Source organism: Bombina bombina, chromosome 8, assembly GCF_027579735.1.
Source record: "Bombina bombina isolate aBomBom1 chromosome 8, aBomBom1.pri, whole genome shotgun sequence".
Classification (NCBI taxonomy): domain Eukaryota; kingdom Metazoa; phylum Chordata; class Amphibia; order Anura; family Bombinatoridae; genus Bombina; species Bombina bombina.
The window spans coordinates 266,715,394-266,733,240 of record NC_069506.1 but is presented as its reverse complement, the minus strand read 5'-3'; the positions used below and the strand labels follow the sequence as shown (position 1 = coordinate 266,733,240).

Sequence of the window (17,847 nt, the reverse complement as noted above, 5' to 3'; positions counted from 1 at the left end):
GCAGTTTCTGGAATGGGAAAAAAATGCTTATGATAAAATTCTTTTACAAATAAAATCCAAAGCAAACATCATAGCCCTCTATAAACAAATGAGAACAGTGAGCAGAAGAGGGAGAGACTTAGTATAACAAATTTTGCGCCAAAAATGATGCAAATGCAGAGGAAAAAACTTTTTCCTGCCAAAGCTAACAAATGAAATGACGCAACTCGCATCATAACAGGCAAAATTTTGTGGTAAAAAAATTTGCGCCAAAAATTACAGAATAAAGAGTAGCATTTTGCGTCATCGCAAGCCTATTAGCCCATGAAAATTTTGAAAAAACAGACTCCAAGTTACAACTAACTGGAACACCAGGTAAGAAAAAAATACCTAAAATCTCCCATAAACATAATTTCCCTGCTGAAACTGTTAGACTGCAAAGGGAGATACACAGACCTGACTCATGGCAAATATATGCAATATACATTATAAACTTTAAAATATAAAGTGCCAAACATAGCTGAAAACCAGCACCATGGCAGCTGCTAACATCATTCCAGTGCCTGAGGCAATGAGGGTGAGTAGGAATTGCAGCAGTAACTGGGACAACTTCAGAACCGAGTTTGAGGATTACTCCCTAGCCACAGGGTTAAATGAGAAGCCTGCAGCAGTGCAAGCAGCTACACTGAGGGTGATGGGCAGTGAATGCCACCATGTTTATAAGCATAATTTAAACCTCACAGAGGAGCAAAAGAGGGACACGAAAGCCATCCTAGATGCATTAGAAGCTTTTTTTCAGACCTTCTAAAAATGTCATATATGAAAGGTATATATTTGGCAGCTGCAAGCAAGAAGAAGGTGAAGCAATAGACAACTTTGTCACACGGCTAAGAGAAAAAGCTGCAAGCTGTGAGTATGGCTCTCTGAGAGATGAACTTATTCATGACAAAATAGTTCTAGGTATCAATAGTGAAAGCACACGCCGCCGCTTATTGAGGGAACATGATTTAAACCTACAAGCAGCAATTGAGATATGTTGCACTGCAGAACTTACTGGCAAACATATGAGAGCTATGGAGCAGGATAAACAGACTGACAGTATCAATGCAGCCTCCAAGCAACAGCTAAGCTTGAAGAACCACCAGCACAAGTTAAAGCACAAAAATCACCTACGCAACTCACCTATGAGCAAGCTTGCATCCTGCAAGTACTGTGGCAGTGTGCATGTACGAGAGAAAGAACAGTGCCCTGCTTATGGTAAAATCACGGGGTCGATCCGATAAAAATCGTCGCCCGCAAAAGCCGGCGACGCCAATATTTGCGCGGATTTGGTATCCTATATACGGCATAACCTAGAAGTTACGCGCGTATATTTCTGCCGTCGCCCGTAGTTTTTTGGGCCATAGGCAGGTATACCAAACCCGCGCAGTTTGGTATCCAATATGCAGCGTAAGGACTTACGTGGCGAAAATGGAGAAAACTTACTCCATTTTCACCTCGCCACAAAAAGCAGCCGTAAGAAGCCTTACGCTGACTATTGGAGCCCCGTAACTCCCTAAACTGGCAGCTAAAATAAACCTAACACCTAACGCATGCGCAATGTCTATCTCCCTGTCAACCGCGATCTGCTAAAATAAACCTAACACCTAACGCATGCGCAATGTCTACCTACCTGTCAACCGCGATCCCCCCCCCCGAAATCCCTAATAAAGTTATTAATCCCTAAACCGCCGCTCCCGGACCCCGCCGCCATCTACATAAACTAACCCCCTACTGTGAGCCCCTAAAACCGCCGCCATCTACCTTATCTATCCCCTAATTAGAACCCCTTACACCGCTGTCATCTACCTTATCTATCCCCTAATCTGACCCCTTACACCGCCGCCACCTATATAAAAATTATTAACCCCTAATCTAATCCCCCTATACCGCCGCCAGCTATATTAATATTATTAACCCCTAATGTAAGCCCCTTACACCGCCGCCATCTCTATTAAAATGATTAACCCCTTATTTAATCTACCTACCTCGCCGCCAGCTATATTATCTATATTAACCCTAAGTATATTATAGTTAATATAGGTATTACATTATATATATTAACTATATTAACCCTAATTATATTAGGGTTAATATAGTTAATATAGTTACTATAGTATTTATATTAACTATATTAACTCTATCTAACCCTAACACCCCTTACTAAATTTATATTAAATTAATCTAATTCATTTATAAACTAAAATATTCCTATTTAAATCTAAATACTTACCTATAAAATAAACCCTAAGATAGCTACAATATAATTAATAATTACATTGTAGCTGTGTTAGGGTTAATATTTATTTTACAGGTAAATTGTTAATTATTTTAACTAGGTATAATAGATATTAAATAGTTATTAACTATTTAATATCTACCTAGTTAAAATAATTACCCAATTACCTGTAAAATAAATCCTAACCTAAGTTACAAATACACCTGAAATTTGTTTAATTTAGAATAGGGCAGGGAATTTTTTTTATTTTGGGGGTTTATTATTTTATTAGGGGGCTTAGAATAGGTGTAATTAGCTTAAAAATCTTGTAATCTTTTTTTATTTTTTGTAATTTAGTGTTTGTTTTTTTTTGTAATTTAGTTTAATTAATTTAATTGTATTTTTAGATAGATGTTTGTAGTTTATTTAATTTATTGATAGTGTAGGTGTATTTGTAACTTAGGTTAGGATTTATTTTACAGGTAATTGGGTAATTATTTTAACTAGGTAGATATTAAATAGTTAATAACTATTTAATATCTATTATACCTAGTTAAAATAATTAACAATTTACCTGTAAAATAAATATTAACCCTAACATAGCTACAATGTAATTATTAATTATATTGTAGCTATCTTAGGGTTTATTTTATAGGTAAGTATTTAGATTTAAATAGGAATATTTTAGTTTATAAATGAATTAGATTAATTTAATATAAATTTAGTTAGGGTTAGATAGAGTTAATATAGTTAATATAAATACTATAGTAACTATATTAACTATATTAACCCTAATATAATTAGGGTTAATATAGTTAATATATATAATGTAATACCTATATTAACTATAATATACTTAGGGTTAACATAGATAATATAGCTGGCGGCGGGGTAGGTAGATTAAATTAGGGGTTAATCATTTTAATAGAGATGGCGGCGGTGTAAGGGGCTTACATTGGGGGTTAATAATTTTAATATAGATGGCGGCGGTGTTAGGGGCTCACTTTAGGGGGTTATAGATATAATATAGCTGGTGGCGGGGTACGGGAGCGGCGGTTTAGGGGTTAATAACTTTATTAGGTTGCGGCGGGGTACGGGAGCGGCGGTTTAGGGGTTAATAGCTTTTTTATTGTTAGGATAGTGAGGGGGGGGATAGCGGATAGAGGGTTAGACGTGTCGGGCTATGTTAGGGAGGCGTGTTAGACAGTGCGGGTGTTTTAGACTTTAGTCAGGTTTTATAGGCGCCGGCAGTTTCTAACGTGCCGCAAGTCACTGGCGACGCCAGAAATTTGTACTTACGCAGATTTCTGGACATCGCTGGTTTGTCAGACTTACGGCACGTTAGCATCTGACGGCAACTTATATAGGATAGCTCGAGTTGCGAGCTGAAACTGCGGGCGACGCCGGTTCCCTCGCTTGCGCCGCAAACTGCGATCTATATCGGATCGCGCCCCTGTAGAGCATGTGGTAGACTAAATCATTTTGCTGGAGTATGTCTGTCAAGTAGAATGGAAGCAAAGAAGCAGCACACAATTGAGCAAACGTCAGATTCTGAGGATGCACATTTACATAGCACTGAGGTGGTTTACTCAAAAGAATACATTGGTGCTGTAAAATCTAAGGGCCAAAAATGGTTTGTAAATCTCAGACTAAATAATATATGCCAACCCTGTCAGCTGGACTCAGGTGCAACGTGTGATGTCATGAGTTTAAAAGACAAGATGAAACTGGCACCTAGGGTACCTCTTCAGCCAAGTAGCACTAAATTGAAGTTATCTTCAGGGGAACTAATGGATTCAGTGGGACTTTTTCAAACAGAATGCAGCATACGTGAACGTATTCCCAAACTTGAATTTGAGATTGTTGAGGCCAATCAGAAACCGCTATTGTCTGGTTTAACATGTGAGCGCCTGGGTCTGATGCCGGTTCACTATTCCTACTGAGCTACACAATGTCAATAATCAGCCTGCAAAATCCCTGACTAGGCCACTGACAAAACAGCAAATCCTAAGTGTCTATAGTGATGTGTTTGATGGCCCAGTAGTATCTGTTCCAGGAGAGGTACATTTTGAACTTGATCCTAGCATTCCACCAGTACAATGTGCCCCATGCAATGTGCCAGTAGCCATTAAGCCACAGGTCAAAGCACAACTGGATAAGTATGAAGCTGAAGGACATCTTACTTCAGTATCAGAGCCTACGGATTGGATAAGCAACATGGTAGTTATTAGGAAGCCTGAGAAGATCAGAATTTGCATTGAACCCAAGTTTCTGAACATGGCCCTGAAACGGTCACACTACTTAATGCCAACACTTGACAACGTTTTGCACAAACTACCCAAAGCATGAGTTTTTATGCTTGTTGATGCGAGAGATGCCTTTTTGCAGTGCAAACTGGATGAAAAGAGTAGCTACATGACCACCTTCTGGACTCCTTGGGGCAGAAAGAGATGGCTGAAACTGCCATTTTGAGTCTCTGTAGCACCGGAGGTGTATCGGCGAAAGCAGCTTGAACTATTATGTAGGCTCCACGGAATTGAGCCAATAGCCGATGACATTCTTATAGTTGGCTGTGGTAATACAGAAGAAGAAGCTGAGCATGACCATGATGAGAAACTAACAGCGCTACTGGATCGTTGCAGGCAGGTGATGCTGAGACTCAGCATAAAGAAATTGCAGTTCAAGGTGAAAGAAGTTAATTTCCATGGACATATCCTGTCCTCACAAGGCTTCAAAGCTGACCCAGATAAGATTAGAGCCATTGTGGGCATGCTACAGCCTGGTGACTCCAAAGCGGTACAGCGTTTTATTGGCTTTGTCACGTACCTAGTGAAATTCATGCCGCACTTGCCTGAGGTGTGTCAGCCACTGAGAAGACTTCTGGACAAAGATGCAGTTTGGCACTGGCTTCCCAAGCATGACCAGGCAGTGGAGGAGATAGTGTCGATCTGTAAAGGGAGGCAGCAGATGAATCCCTGCGACCAATTTACAGAGAGCCTTAGAATAGATTTCCCATAGGTGAAAACATGGTGTCATCAGACAATACTCCCTTCACATCCCTCAGACAAACACTGTACTTAGAGAGGAACTGGGCTTCAAAATGCTTAGAAGCGCCTTTCACAGAAGAAAATCAAGCACATCTTGCTTCACCACCTCCACAAGGAGGCAACGTTTGTAAAACTGAGGTATGAGTGAGGTGGGAGGTGTATTTATAGGCATTTTGAGGTTTGGAAAACTTTACCCCCTCCTGGTAGGAATGTATATCCCCATACGTCACTAGCTCATGGACTCTTGCCACTTACATGAAAGAAATAAAATGTAATTATCAGCATAATCTTTTAGTCTGATAAATTCAGTCTAAATTATTTTTAAACCAATACACGTTATATTTATGATTCAGATAGAGAATACAATTTTAAAGTTTCCAATTTAGTTCTATTATCAAATTTCCGTCATTCTTTTGTTATTCTTTGTTGAAGAGATACTTGTCTGGAGCACTACAAGACAGAAAATAGCGCTGCCATCGAGTGTTCTTGCTAATGTATAACATTTTACAAAACTACTGCAATATTGGTCTGCAGACACGTGCACACTCCTGAGATTTCCTTCCTGCTTTTCAATAAAGTATAAAAAGAAAATGAAGAAAATTTGATAATAAAAGCTGGAAAGTTTTTCAAAATTGTAAGTTCTATCAGAATCGTGAAGTAAAAAAGATTGTGTTTTATGTTTAACCTTTTCAAATTCAAAGAAACCACTTGACTTTTTAGTTCTTTGCAGGACTGGTAAACCATGATGTTCAGTTCTGTTAATCAATACAGAATATATATTTCTTTATACAATGATGAGCAATATAGGGCATTATTTGTGTTCATGCCAGCAACACAGCCCTGAATATAGACACACAACTAGGAATAAGTCAAATGGATACTCTGAGTAAGGACAGGAATTAACCAGTTACATTTTTCCCATAGATAGTATTTGTTGTGTGTTGCAGATGGGGAGAGGTAGAATAAATGTGCGAGAGTGCCATCTCATTCTTAATTAGAAGGTTATGAAACATCACTGTTACACATAAATAGCTTCAGGTGACAAGCAGTACCTGTAAATTACTGCCATAGTTCAGTCATGGGAAGTTTTGGACAGATTATAAACTTTGGAGGGCTGATCTAAACTAAAAAGCTGAGCATCTTTGAGTTGCCCCCTCCAACTGAAATATTCATCAGAACACATTTCTGCACCTTAAAGGGACATGAAACTCAACATTTTTCTCTTATGATTCAAATAGAACATACCATTTAAAACAACTTTCCAAATTACTTCTGTTATCTAATTTGCTTTGGTCTTTTCGTATCACTTGTTGAAAAGCATACCTAGGTAGACTCAGGAGTAGCAGTGCACTACTCGGAACTAGCTGCTGATTGGTGGCTGCACATATATCCCTATTGTCATTGGCTCCCCCAATGTGTTCAGCTAGTTCCCAGTAGTACAGTGCTTTTCCTTCAACAAAGGATACCAAGATAATGACACAAATTTGATAACAGAAGTATTATGAAAAGTTGTTTAAAATTATATGCCCTATCCTAATCATGAAAGAAAAATGTTTGGGTTTCATGTACCTTTAATAAAGGATTTAAAGTAATTTAAAATATCTCTGGAACTATCTATCTATATACCACCCCCTTTCACCAGACAGTATCTGGGACCAGAAGGCTGGGGACTGAGTTTGGGAGACCTGCGATTCTGGGATACAGTTAAGTGTTGTGTGGGCATAGCTAAGACCCAATATTGGTATGTCATGGGTAGTTGGGTGATCTGTGGGCGTGGCTAGGCAGCCACAGTGAAACCAGGGCACTTAAAGGAAAGGGAGTGCAGAGAGAGGGACAACAAAGCTGGGACTAGTCCACAAAATTTGGGACAGTTCAGAATTCTGACATTGTTTGAAAAAAGAAATCATTATGAAAAAGCATTTTCCTAGTCTAAACCACTGGTTTTTAAACCTGTCCAGAGGACACATTTTGAGGCTCTCTGAACTGGAGCACAAGTGAAATAATCAGCTGATTAGTAAGCATGGTTATTTTACCTATTCTCATCCAAGGTAATCCTGAAAATATGGCCTGTTGGGGAAGCCTGAGAACAGGTTTGAAATCCAGTGGTCTAAACATAGCTTATCCAGCTCTTCTTTAGTGGTCTGGGCATAGTAAATAGAAAAATCAGATCCTCTTTTGCTAAACAGTATCAGAACTGACAAATATGTTACAATCTATTCTAATCCATTAGAACAGCTGTGTCAAATACTCCATGTTTTTTCAATATTTTCTAATTCAAGGTTATTGTAAACCATAAGAAAACTCGTTTCATCCAGTTTTATAAAAAAAAAAAATTAACTTACACAATAAAAACCTGTCTTCGTCTCAATACACATTTATCTTATTCAACAGCCTTTCTCTCGACAAACCTAAATGGGATTTTTTTTTGTTACTGCAAATTTATAAGAAAATTATGCTGGAGCTATATAACTCCAAAATAGTTTGCTCTACAATGTCCAATAAATAAAAAGTTAAAATATATTGCAAATCACACTTTGAAACTATGACAATTATACACAATGTAACTATGATAATTTATAATTTCAACAGTCCAGTTATTTCAAAGTGATGATAAATTCTGGTAATGTACAAATATTAATCTAATTTTTTTTTATATATTTTAGTGCAACCTTCATTTATTGGGTCCTTTTTATGCACCATTCAAAAGATATCCTTTAATCAGACATCCTTTTCTTATTGTACCTCTGTCCGTCCCTAACTAGACCGTACGGCACGTGATGTGATTGTATGCCAGATACAAAAAAAAGTCTAGTGAGTTGCAGATGGAGGAAGAATAAGAAAATGATGTCTGATTAAAGGATATATTTTGAACAATTATGTTATATACATCTATATATATATCTATACCTATATAAAAAACTAATATATATAAATATATATATATATATATATCTATATAAACATAAAATTAAAATTTTTAAATAGTTTGAATAACAGGAATTTCAAAAGTTTCTATTCAAAACACATTCAAATATGTTAATTAATAAAAATTATATTGCATGTTTTAAGGTATATTACTGGGAAAGCTTTTAAAACTCTGTGTGTATATATATACAGTATCCCACAAAAGTGAGTACACCCTCACATTTTTGTAAATAGTTTATTATATCTTTTCATGTGATAACACTGAAGAAATTACACTTTGCTACAATGTAAAGTAGTGAGTGTACAGCCTGTATAACAGTGTAAATTTGCTGTCCCCTCAAAATAACTCAACACACAGCCATTATCGTCTAAACTGTTGGCAATAAAAGTGAGTACACCCCTAAGTGGAAATGTCCAAATTGGGCCCAAAGTGTCAATATTTTGTATAGCTACCATTATTTTCCAGCACTGCCTTAACCCTCTTGGGCATGGAGTTCACCAGAGCTTCACAGGTTGCCACAGGAGTCCTCTTCTATGATGAAATCACGGAGCTTGTGGATGTTAGAGATCTTGCGCTCCCTCACCTTCTGTTAGAGGATGCCCCACAGATGCTCAATAGGGTTTAGGTCTGGAGACATGCTTGGCCAGTCCATTGCCTTTACCCTCAGCTTCTTTAGCAAGGCAGTGGTCGTCTTGGAGGTGTGTTTGGAGTCGTTATCATGTTGGAATACTGCCCTGCGGTCCAGTCTCTGAAGGGAGGGGATCATGCTCTGATTCAGTATGTCACAGTACATGTTGGCATTCATGGTTCCCTCAATGAACTGTAGCTCCCCAGTGCCTGCAGCACTCATGCAGGCCCAGACTATGACACTTCCACCACCATGCTTGACTGTAGGCAAGACATACTTGTCTTTGTACTCCTCACCTGGTTGCCGCCACACACGCTTGACACCATATGAACCAAATAAGTTTATCTTGGTCTCATCGGACCACAGGACATGGTTCCAGTAATCCATGTCCTTCGTCTGCTTGTCTTCAGCAAACTGTTTGCGGGCTTTCTTCTTCATCATATTTAGAAGAGGCTTCCTTCTGGGATGACAGCTATGCAGACCAATTTGACGCAGTGTGCGGCGTATGGTCTGAGCATTGACAGGCTAAACCCCCACCCCTTCAACCTCTGCAGCAATGCTGGCAGCACTCATACGTCTATTTCCCAAAGACAACCTCTGGATATGATGCTGAGCACATGCACTCAACTTCTTTGGTCAACCATGGCGAGGCCTGTGTTCTGAGTGGTACCTGTCCTGTGAAACCGCTGTAAGGTTCTTGCCCACCGTGCTGCAGCTCAGTTTCAGGGTTTTGGCAAACTTCTTATAGCATAGGCCATCTTTATGTAGAGCAACAATACTTTTTTTCAGATCCTCAGAGAGTTCCTTGCCATGTGGAACTTCCAGTGACCAGTATGAGAGAGTGAGAGAGCGATAACACCAAATTTAACACACCTGCTCCCCATTCCCACCTGAGACCTTGTAATACTAACGAGTCCCATGACACCAGGGAGGGAAAATGGTTAATTGGGCCCAATTTAGACATTTCCACTTAGGGGTGTACTCACTTTTGTTGCCAACGGTTTAGAAAATTAATGGCTGTGTGTTGAGTTATTTTGAGTGGACAGAAAATTTACACTGATATACCGGCTGTACACTCACTACTTTACATTGTAGCAAAGTGTCATTTCTTCAGTGTTGTCACATGAAAAGATATAATAAACTATTTACAAAAATGTGAGGGGTGTACTCACTTTTGTGGGATACTATATATATATATATATATATATCAATTTGTTTCATTTTCTTGGTATCCTTTATTGAAAAGCATACCTATATAGAATCAGGAGCAGCAATGCACTAATGGGAACTACCTGGTATTGGTGGCTGCACCTTTTGTGGTTGACTCACCTGCTGTGTTCAGCTAGCTCACAGATGTACATTGCTATTCTGGAGTCAACTTTTATTATGTGTTTAAACACATAATTATATGCAAGCATTGGTGTGATAATAAGACTTTAGAGTATTTTCTTTTTAAACTTGCATTCCTTTGCAATAAAAGTTTTATATCAAGTCATATGGAGCAATAAGAGAAGTTGTTATAGGATAATATTAAAGGGACACTGCAGTTAATACTTTTCTTTTTTCATCTAAAAGAGGGTTTTGCAAAATATAAATATATTTTTTTATATTCTTATGTTTTGTCTTGAATATACAGATGTGTTCTTGTTATACCTGTGCTTTAATTTGTTAGAGCATATCAACAGCATCACTTGCATGACCTGTGTTAGTGTGTTCTGCTAGCAAGCTACAGTCCTTATGGCTCTGGAACAAAACTTTAGCTATGTATTTTTAATCCCTTTGCTGGGGTTAAACACAAAGGGCTAGATTACGCAAGCACGATATTTGTCTCCACTCATAATACCAGCACGCGCAAATATGTCCTGGTATTTGAGGTCAAGCGCAATGTGAACATAAGCTGGCATTCGCATTGCATGGAAGCTTTGCACTCACAAGAGTGTGCTTCCATAGGCTTTAATGGGAACCTTATTCTAATGCCGTAAGACACGGCATGAGAACCTAGCTCAGCGAAGGGGGTAAGCCGCGCAACAATGGGCAGCAAATTGAAATATATATGTATATGAATATATACATATATATTTATGTGTTTATATGTGTATATACACATATTAACACATAAATATATATGTACAGTATGGGGCCTATTTATCATATGTCTGTCGGACCTGATCCGACACTGCGGATCAGGTCCGACAGACATCGCTGAATGCGGAGAGCAATACGCTCTCCATATTCAGCATTGCCCCAGCAGCTCTTGTAAGCTGTTGGTGCAACGCCGCCCCCTGCATATTCACGGACAATCGGCCGCCAGCAAGGGGGTGTCAATCTGGCGATTTCTGTCCTCTTCATCAGAGCAGGCAGACAGGGTTATGGAGGAGCGGTCTTTAGACCGCTGCCTCATAACTTGTGTTTCTGGCGAGTCTGAAGACTCGCCATAAACACGGGCCTTCAAGCTTTGTTCGTATACATATATTTACAGGGAATTTACAGTCCCTATAGACCACAATGTAAAGGCACTTTTCAGTGCGGTTTTTTCATAACTCCCCACATCCGCCAACTTTAAGCCCTAAAAACTGCTTTGCGCAATTATTAAAAATAAAAAAAAAAATAGCTAAATTTGTAATTTTATTATTACCAACACTACAGTGAAATTTGGTGGTAATTGGGGAGCATATAGAAAATGAACCAGAGATTCCGAGTTCACGGTAGCATTAACCAACCACTTGTAATGCCTGGTTATTTATTAACGAATTTGCCCGTTTGTGGGTGCGCAATAAATCTAGCCCAAAGAGTTTGCTATGAGTAGTAGAAAATGACTTGCTCAAATGAATTAATTTTTTTCCCAGGAAGTTTCAGGTATTTTTTACTACAATGTCCCTTTAAGCAATGTAAGGTAAAATCAGCTGAAGGAGTTACAGAAATTGCCTAAATACTTAAAGGGAAAGATTTTTTTTAGCAGTAGCAATTCAAATTTGATTACAAACATTTACTTGTACTTCCATAAATGCTTTTTTTTTTTTTTTTAAACTCTGCTTTAAGCAACATTTTGAAAGTGCAAGTAACCTAGTGAGATACAAAAGTAAGGGACATTATCAAGCAACCTACACTAGCATGTGTGGGCAGCTTATTATCAGCAATAGGCTGCAAGCTCTTTAAACAGATATCACTGAAGCTTTTTCTCTAATAGCCGGCAGCCCAGCACTCCAACCTTTAAGGTGTATTAGCTACTAAACTTGTGCGCGGCGGAAAAATTTGTTTCAGTTCATTTCAGACTGATTCAGATTTTTTCGAATTTCGTTTTTGGATCGATTCAAATTCGGATACATTTGAATGTATTTGTTTCGGATTCATTTGGATTCGAATAAATTCAGATGTATTCGGTTCAGATTTGATTTGTAAATTTGAAAGTTTGGTATGTGTTAGGTGGGATATGCTGTGTATTAGACTTGTATTATGTACTGTATATTAGGTGTAACCCATCTGAATCAACATAAGTACCAACCTCACAGGTACCAGCTACACAATATGCACAGAGCTAGCAGAGGCATATAACCTAATATACAGTACATAATACTAGTGTAATACACAGCGCATCCCACCTAAGTACCAACCTCACAGGTACCAGCTACAAAATGTGCCCTGCACAGAGCTAGCAGAGTGATATAACCTAATATACTGTACAATACTAGTGTAATTGTGATTAGTCCATGGCCATTGCAATGTAACGAATAAATCCGAACTAATTTGGATTTATTTGTTACAAATGCATTCGGGTTAGTTTAGTTTCGTTGCTAGGGTAATTCGGAAGTTCAAATCGATCCGAAGCTCTGCATTTGACAAATTTGTCCGAATTTCTATTCGGAACTAAACGAAACGCACATGTCTATTAGCTACCTGGGTGCTATCCTCATTGGTGTACATACATCTATTTTTTCTCTTAGGAGGGCACTCACAGGATTTTTACATCAATAGGTTTTTATTTCCAATTCATAGTGATAACAGTTTGATTGTGGATGTTTCGGCCCCTGTTTGGGACTTTCTCAAGACAAATATGTTAAAGGAGCATTATGATCAGACGCTTCATAGCGGTATTACAGCCGTTCTCCCGTGAAACAGGTCTTATCGACCTGATCAAGTTGATAAGGCCTGTTTCGCTCGAGAACGGCTGTAATGCCACTATGAAGCGTCTCATCATAATGCTCATTTAACATATTTGTCTTGAGAAAGGGCCAAAACGTCAACAATCAAACTGTTATCACTATGAATTGGAAATAAAAACCTATTGATGTAAAAATCCTGTGAGTGCCCACCTAAGAGAAGAAATATATATATATATATGAAGTTAGTGCAGTGATACTTGCTGGCCTCGCTCCATCTCTTCCTCCTGACTCAGCTGCTGCACCGCTATCAATTATCTTCTAATAGAGTGTTTGTTACATTAACCATTTCAGCCCTGGAGAAAATGACCCATATCGTCTAAGGCTTTACATGATGCACTTATACTGATCTTGTAACGTTTTCCCTGACAGTGACTGAAATGTTAAGAGGATTGTGCAGAATCTAACCGCAGTGCAGTCACAGGGAGGGGGCAAGGAGAGACAGTCTGTATAATGATAATGAGTATCTATACACTGATAATGAGCACATTCACTGTGTAATAATGATAGTAGATATAAAACCCTGTGCTTTATAATAATGCTGAATATATGTATGCAAATAATGTGCTGCAGTATATAATGTTATCTATACAATAATGACTCTATACTGTATGATACTGTCTATGTAATAGTAATATACATACAGCATTGTACAATGATACCAAGTATCTATATTTAAAAAAAATGAACTTGCTGTACTTTATAATGTTGCTGAGTATCTGTACAATGATAACTATCTGTATAATTATATTGGTTTTTTTTCTCCTCTAGGAATGATCTGATTTATTAATTTCACTATATTTTGGAATCAATAATTTTTACGTTGTTTTGGGTGTCATTACTTTTATTTTATTTTCCCTCTTCTCTCTCTCTTTACTGTTTTAGGTATTCTTACTAATCGACTACTATATTTGTTTTGGATAAGATTATTAAAGGGACAGTCTAGTCAAAATTCAACTTTCATGATTCAGATAGAGCATGCAATTTTAAGCAACTTTCTAATTTACTCCTATTATCAATTTGTCTTCATTCTCTTGGTATCTTTATTTGAAAAAGCAAGAATGTAAGCATAGGAGCCGGCCCATTTTTGGTTCAGAACCTGGTTAGCACTTTCTGATTGGTGTCTAATGGTAGCCACCAATCAGCAAGCGCTACCCAGGTGCTGAACCAAAAATGGGCTAGCTCCTAAGCTTACATTCAACTAAAGATAACAAGAGAACGAAGCAAAATTGATAATAGGAGTAAATTGCTTAAAATTGCCTGCTCTATCTGAATCATGAAAGTTTAATTTTGACTAGACTATTCCTTTAAGGTTGGGGGACGTAAATGTGAAGACATCTATCTAAGATGCAGAACTTATATAAGAATGAGCACTATGCAAACAATTTTTTTGTCATGTAGTGTCTAGACATGTGCCCGCTATCTATCTAGATATCTCTTCAACAAAGAATAACACGAGAATGAAGCACATTTTATGATACAAGTAAATTGTAAGCTTTTTAAAATTGTATTCTTTATCTGAATCATGATAGAAAAAAATTGTGTTTCATGTCTCTTTAATGTAAATGTGTGTAGGCATTTGGCTTGTCTTCCTCTATTCTGCCTACAAGCACAACATATTCAGATACTATTCTGTGGCCTAAACAGTCAGGTACCTGCTGATATTTGAAGCCATCCAGTCCGTAGGGCCTAAAGTCCCTAGGATTTCACAAGATAAGTAGTCCCACCCCTCAACAAACCATAGTGAAGAACTGCCCATGAGACCCAGTAATCATTCCCAGTATTACTGCCCTGATCCCTATCATGTGACCCACTGGGTTACTAGTATACCAATAGGGAATATACTAGCCATTATACCCAAATCTGGGGGCAGATGTCTAGATCTTTTATCAATGTCAGCTGTGTATTTCCCAGTGCCCTTAGAACCATATCATTTGTGGACACTGAATTAGGGGATGACTGAGTCAAATTAATGTAAACTTTGGAGGGGATAGTAGGGATGGGCAAATGTTTCGCAACATTCGAAAAATGAAACAAGTTTTAATCATTTGTTCGTTCAAATCGAATTTAGAATGTTTACATAACATTCTAACATTCGATTTTCGAATGTTCGGTTTCAAATTTTACGATTATATTCGAAAATATTAATCTCGAAAAATTTGAATTTATATTTGTAATAGTATTTCTAATGCTTTCTTTAAATGTAATATTTGAATTATGCAATATTCTATATAGAAACATTCGAAATGATATATTTGTATCTATTATGTATCAATTTACTAGATTCCCTCCCTACCACATGAACTATTGAACTTCTGAACAGTATTTGTTAAATAGAATGTTAAATTCGAAATTTTGAATGTGGACATTCGATATAATTATAAACATTTGAATTCAAAAGTGACATTCGAAAACTGTAAATATCATTCGATTATAGAATTTTTAAGAATATTCGTTCTTATCAACATTCGGATTTATAGTTCGAGTTTCGGTAATAACATTCAAATTCAGAAATTTACACATTCGCCCATCCTTAGGCGATAGTAGACAATAACTTATAAGCATGTCTGATAATGCAGTTACATATGCGCTGTGCATTAGCTGTGCTTGTTCTTAAGGTAATGTCTGCTTGTGCCTAGCTGGTGTATGGAGTATGGAGATCACAGTGCCAGGCACAGTATATGCCCTGAACGGCTCAGACATCAAATTGCCCTGTTCCTTCACATCCTGCTACAAGGTGGACAACAAAAAATTCTCCATGAACTGGACGTACAAAAGCTGTTATAACTGCACTGAGGATACGGTGAGGAAGGAGGCACATTGTGAGCTTGCTTGCTGCCTCTTTCTATATTTCCACTTGTATCTGCCTCTAATTGCTCTCTCTTTGTGTATCTGTATCTGTCTGTGTTTTTCTCTTCTACTATCAATCTTTGTCTGTGTGTCAGTGTCCGGTTCTGAATTGTTCTGTCTGTCACATTCCCCGGAAGTGTATTCCAGTTTTTGTGTCTTTGGGTAGAACTTGCTGACAATGAATTACTTCTTAATAAGGGACACACTGGAATTTTAAGTCAGTGTAGCAATATGCACTATTGATTTTGTCATTTGAAACAAGATGGAGTGAATATCTATTAAACAACAGCCTGGGATCTAGCACGCACCAGTACACTTACATAAGCTTTATTTCCAAACCGGGGGATGAAGTTCTCAATAAACTAATGTGTGGGTCTCTTATACACTTCCTTTTGAGTTTTCATGCTTTCACTTCTTTGGAGAGGGTAAAGATCTGGAGCTCTGCAGTAATTGCTCCAACAAGCAGATTGTTGTTGTTTTTTTTTTCTTTAACAGATGAAAATGGATCATTTGCATTTCATGAAAATCGCATAAACAGACACAGCTACAGAGGACATTATCCTGCAACCCAGATATACTTTGTGGCAGCCCTGATACCTTGGGCGCGATCCGATATACGGCGCAGGTTTCGGCGCAAGCGATGGAACCCTCGCCGCCCGTAATTTCACCTAACACATCGGGGTATTACATATACCCTGCCAGGAGTTCCTAAAGTGCCGTAAGTTGGATAAACTAGCGATGTCCAGAAATAAGCGTAACTACAAATTTCTGGAGTCGCTAGTGACTTACGGAACTTTAGAAACTGCCGGCGCAGTTTAATAGCTATTGTACCTAGTTAAAATAAATACAAAGTTGCCTGTAAAATAAAAATAAATCCTAAAATAGCTACAATGTAATTATTAATTATATTGTAGCTATCTTAGGGTTTATTTTATAGGTAAGTATTTTTAAATAGGAATAATTTAGTTAATAATAGTAATATTATTTAGATTTATTTAAATAATAATTAAGTTAGGGAGGTGTTAGGGTTAGAATTAGGTTTAGGGGTTAATAACTTTATTATAGTGGTGGCAACGTGGGCGGCGGCAGATTAGGGGTTAATACATTTAATAGGCTATGTGGGCTACGGCGGTTTAGGGGTTAATACTAGGATAGATTTATTGCGGTGTGGGCTATGGCAGTTTAGGGGTTAATACAGTTTATTAGTTATTGCGGTGGGGGATTGCGGTTGACAGGTAGATAGACATTGCGCATGCGTTAGGTGTTAGTATATTTTTGCAGGCATTTTAGGGAGTTACGGTGCTCCCATACTCAGCGCAAGGTCTGCTACGGCTGCTTTTTATGGCGAGGTGAAAATGGAGTAAGATTTCTCCATTTTCGCCACATAAGGCCTTGCACTGGATATTGGATACCGATTTACGACACGGTCCCATGTTAGCTTATGGGAGTAAAAATTGCGAGCGACGGGTGAAATATACGTGCCGCATTTATATGCGGCGCTGTATATAGGATACCAAAAACGCGCATAAACCGGCGTCGCCGGCTTTTGCTGGCGACGCTCTATATGTAATGGAGGCCCTTATGAGTTAATTTCTACATTCTTTTATTGTGTGGTCTTACTCTGAAATACACATGAACTGTGACACACACGTACACAGACACTACCCTTGTGAATAGGCAAGAAATGTCCAATAGGCCTCATGACACTGTACACAACACGGCAATATAAAGAAGAATTGCTTTCAGAAATAAATATATCTCCCTTTCTCTTCAGTCTTATTGCCACTCTGATCTTTTCTGCTGCCTACTTAGATTATTTTTTGTGATATTTTGCTATACTGTTTATATTTTTATTTCATATGATCACTTACAGCCTATTGGTTCTAGACAAACACTGTTATGGTCACATGATGCCAGCAAGTCACGCTTACCTATTTTCACTCGTGCTTTTGCTGCTATACGCATTCCTCTGAAGACTGTGTCAGCAAACGTACTAATGGATA

General features: G+C 38.0%; 1 protein-coding gene across 1 annotated transcript in view; it reads left to right on the top strand.

Annotated features, from left to right (window-relative positions):
* The window catches only part of SCN2B (sodium voltage-gated channel beta subunit 2), an 84,313-nt gene that overhangs the window by 14,606 nt on the left and 51,860 nt on the right, over positions 1–17,847 (top strand). The window contains exon 2 of the mRNA XM_053691288.1: positions 15,634–15,797. Coding sequence (XP_053547263.1) covers positions 15,634–15,797 — 164 coding nt within the window. The remainder of the gene's footprint in view (positions 1–15,633; positions 15,798–17,847) is intronic.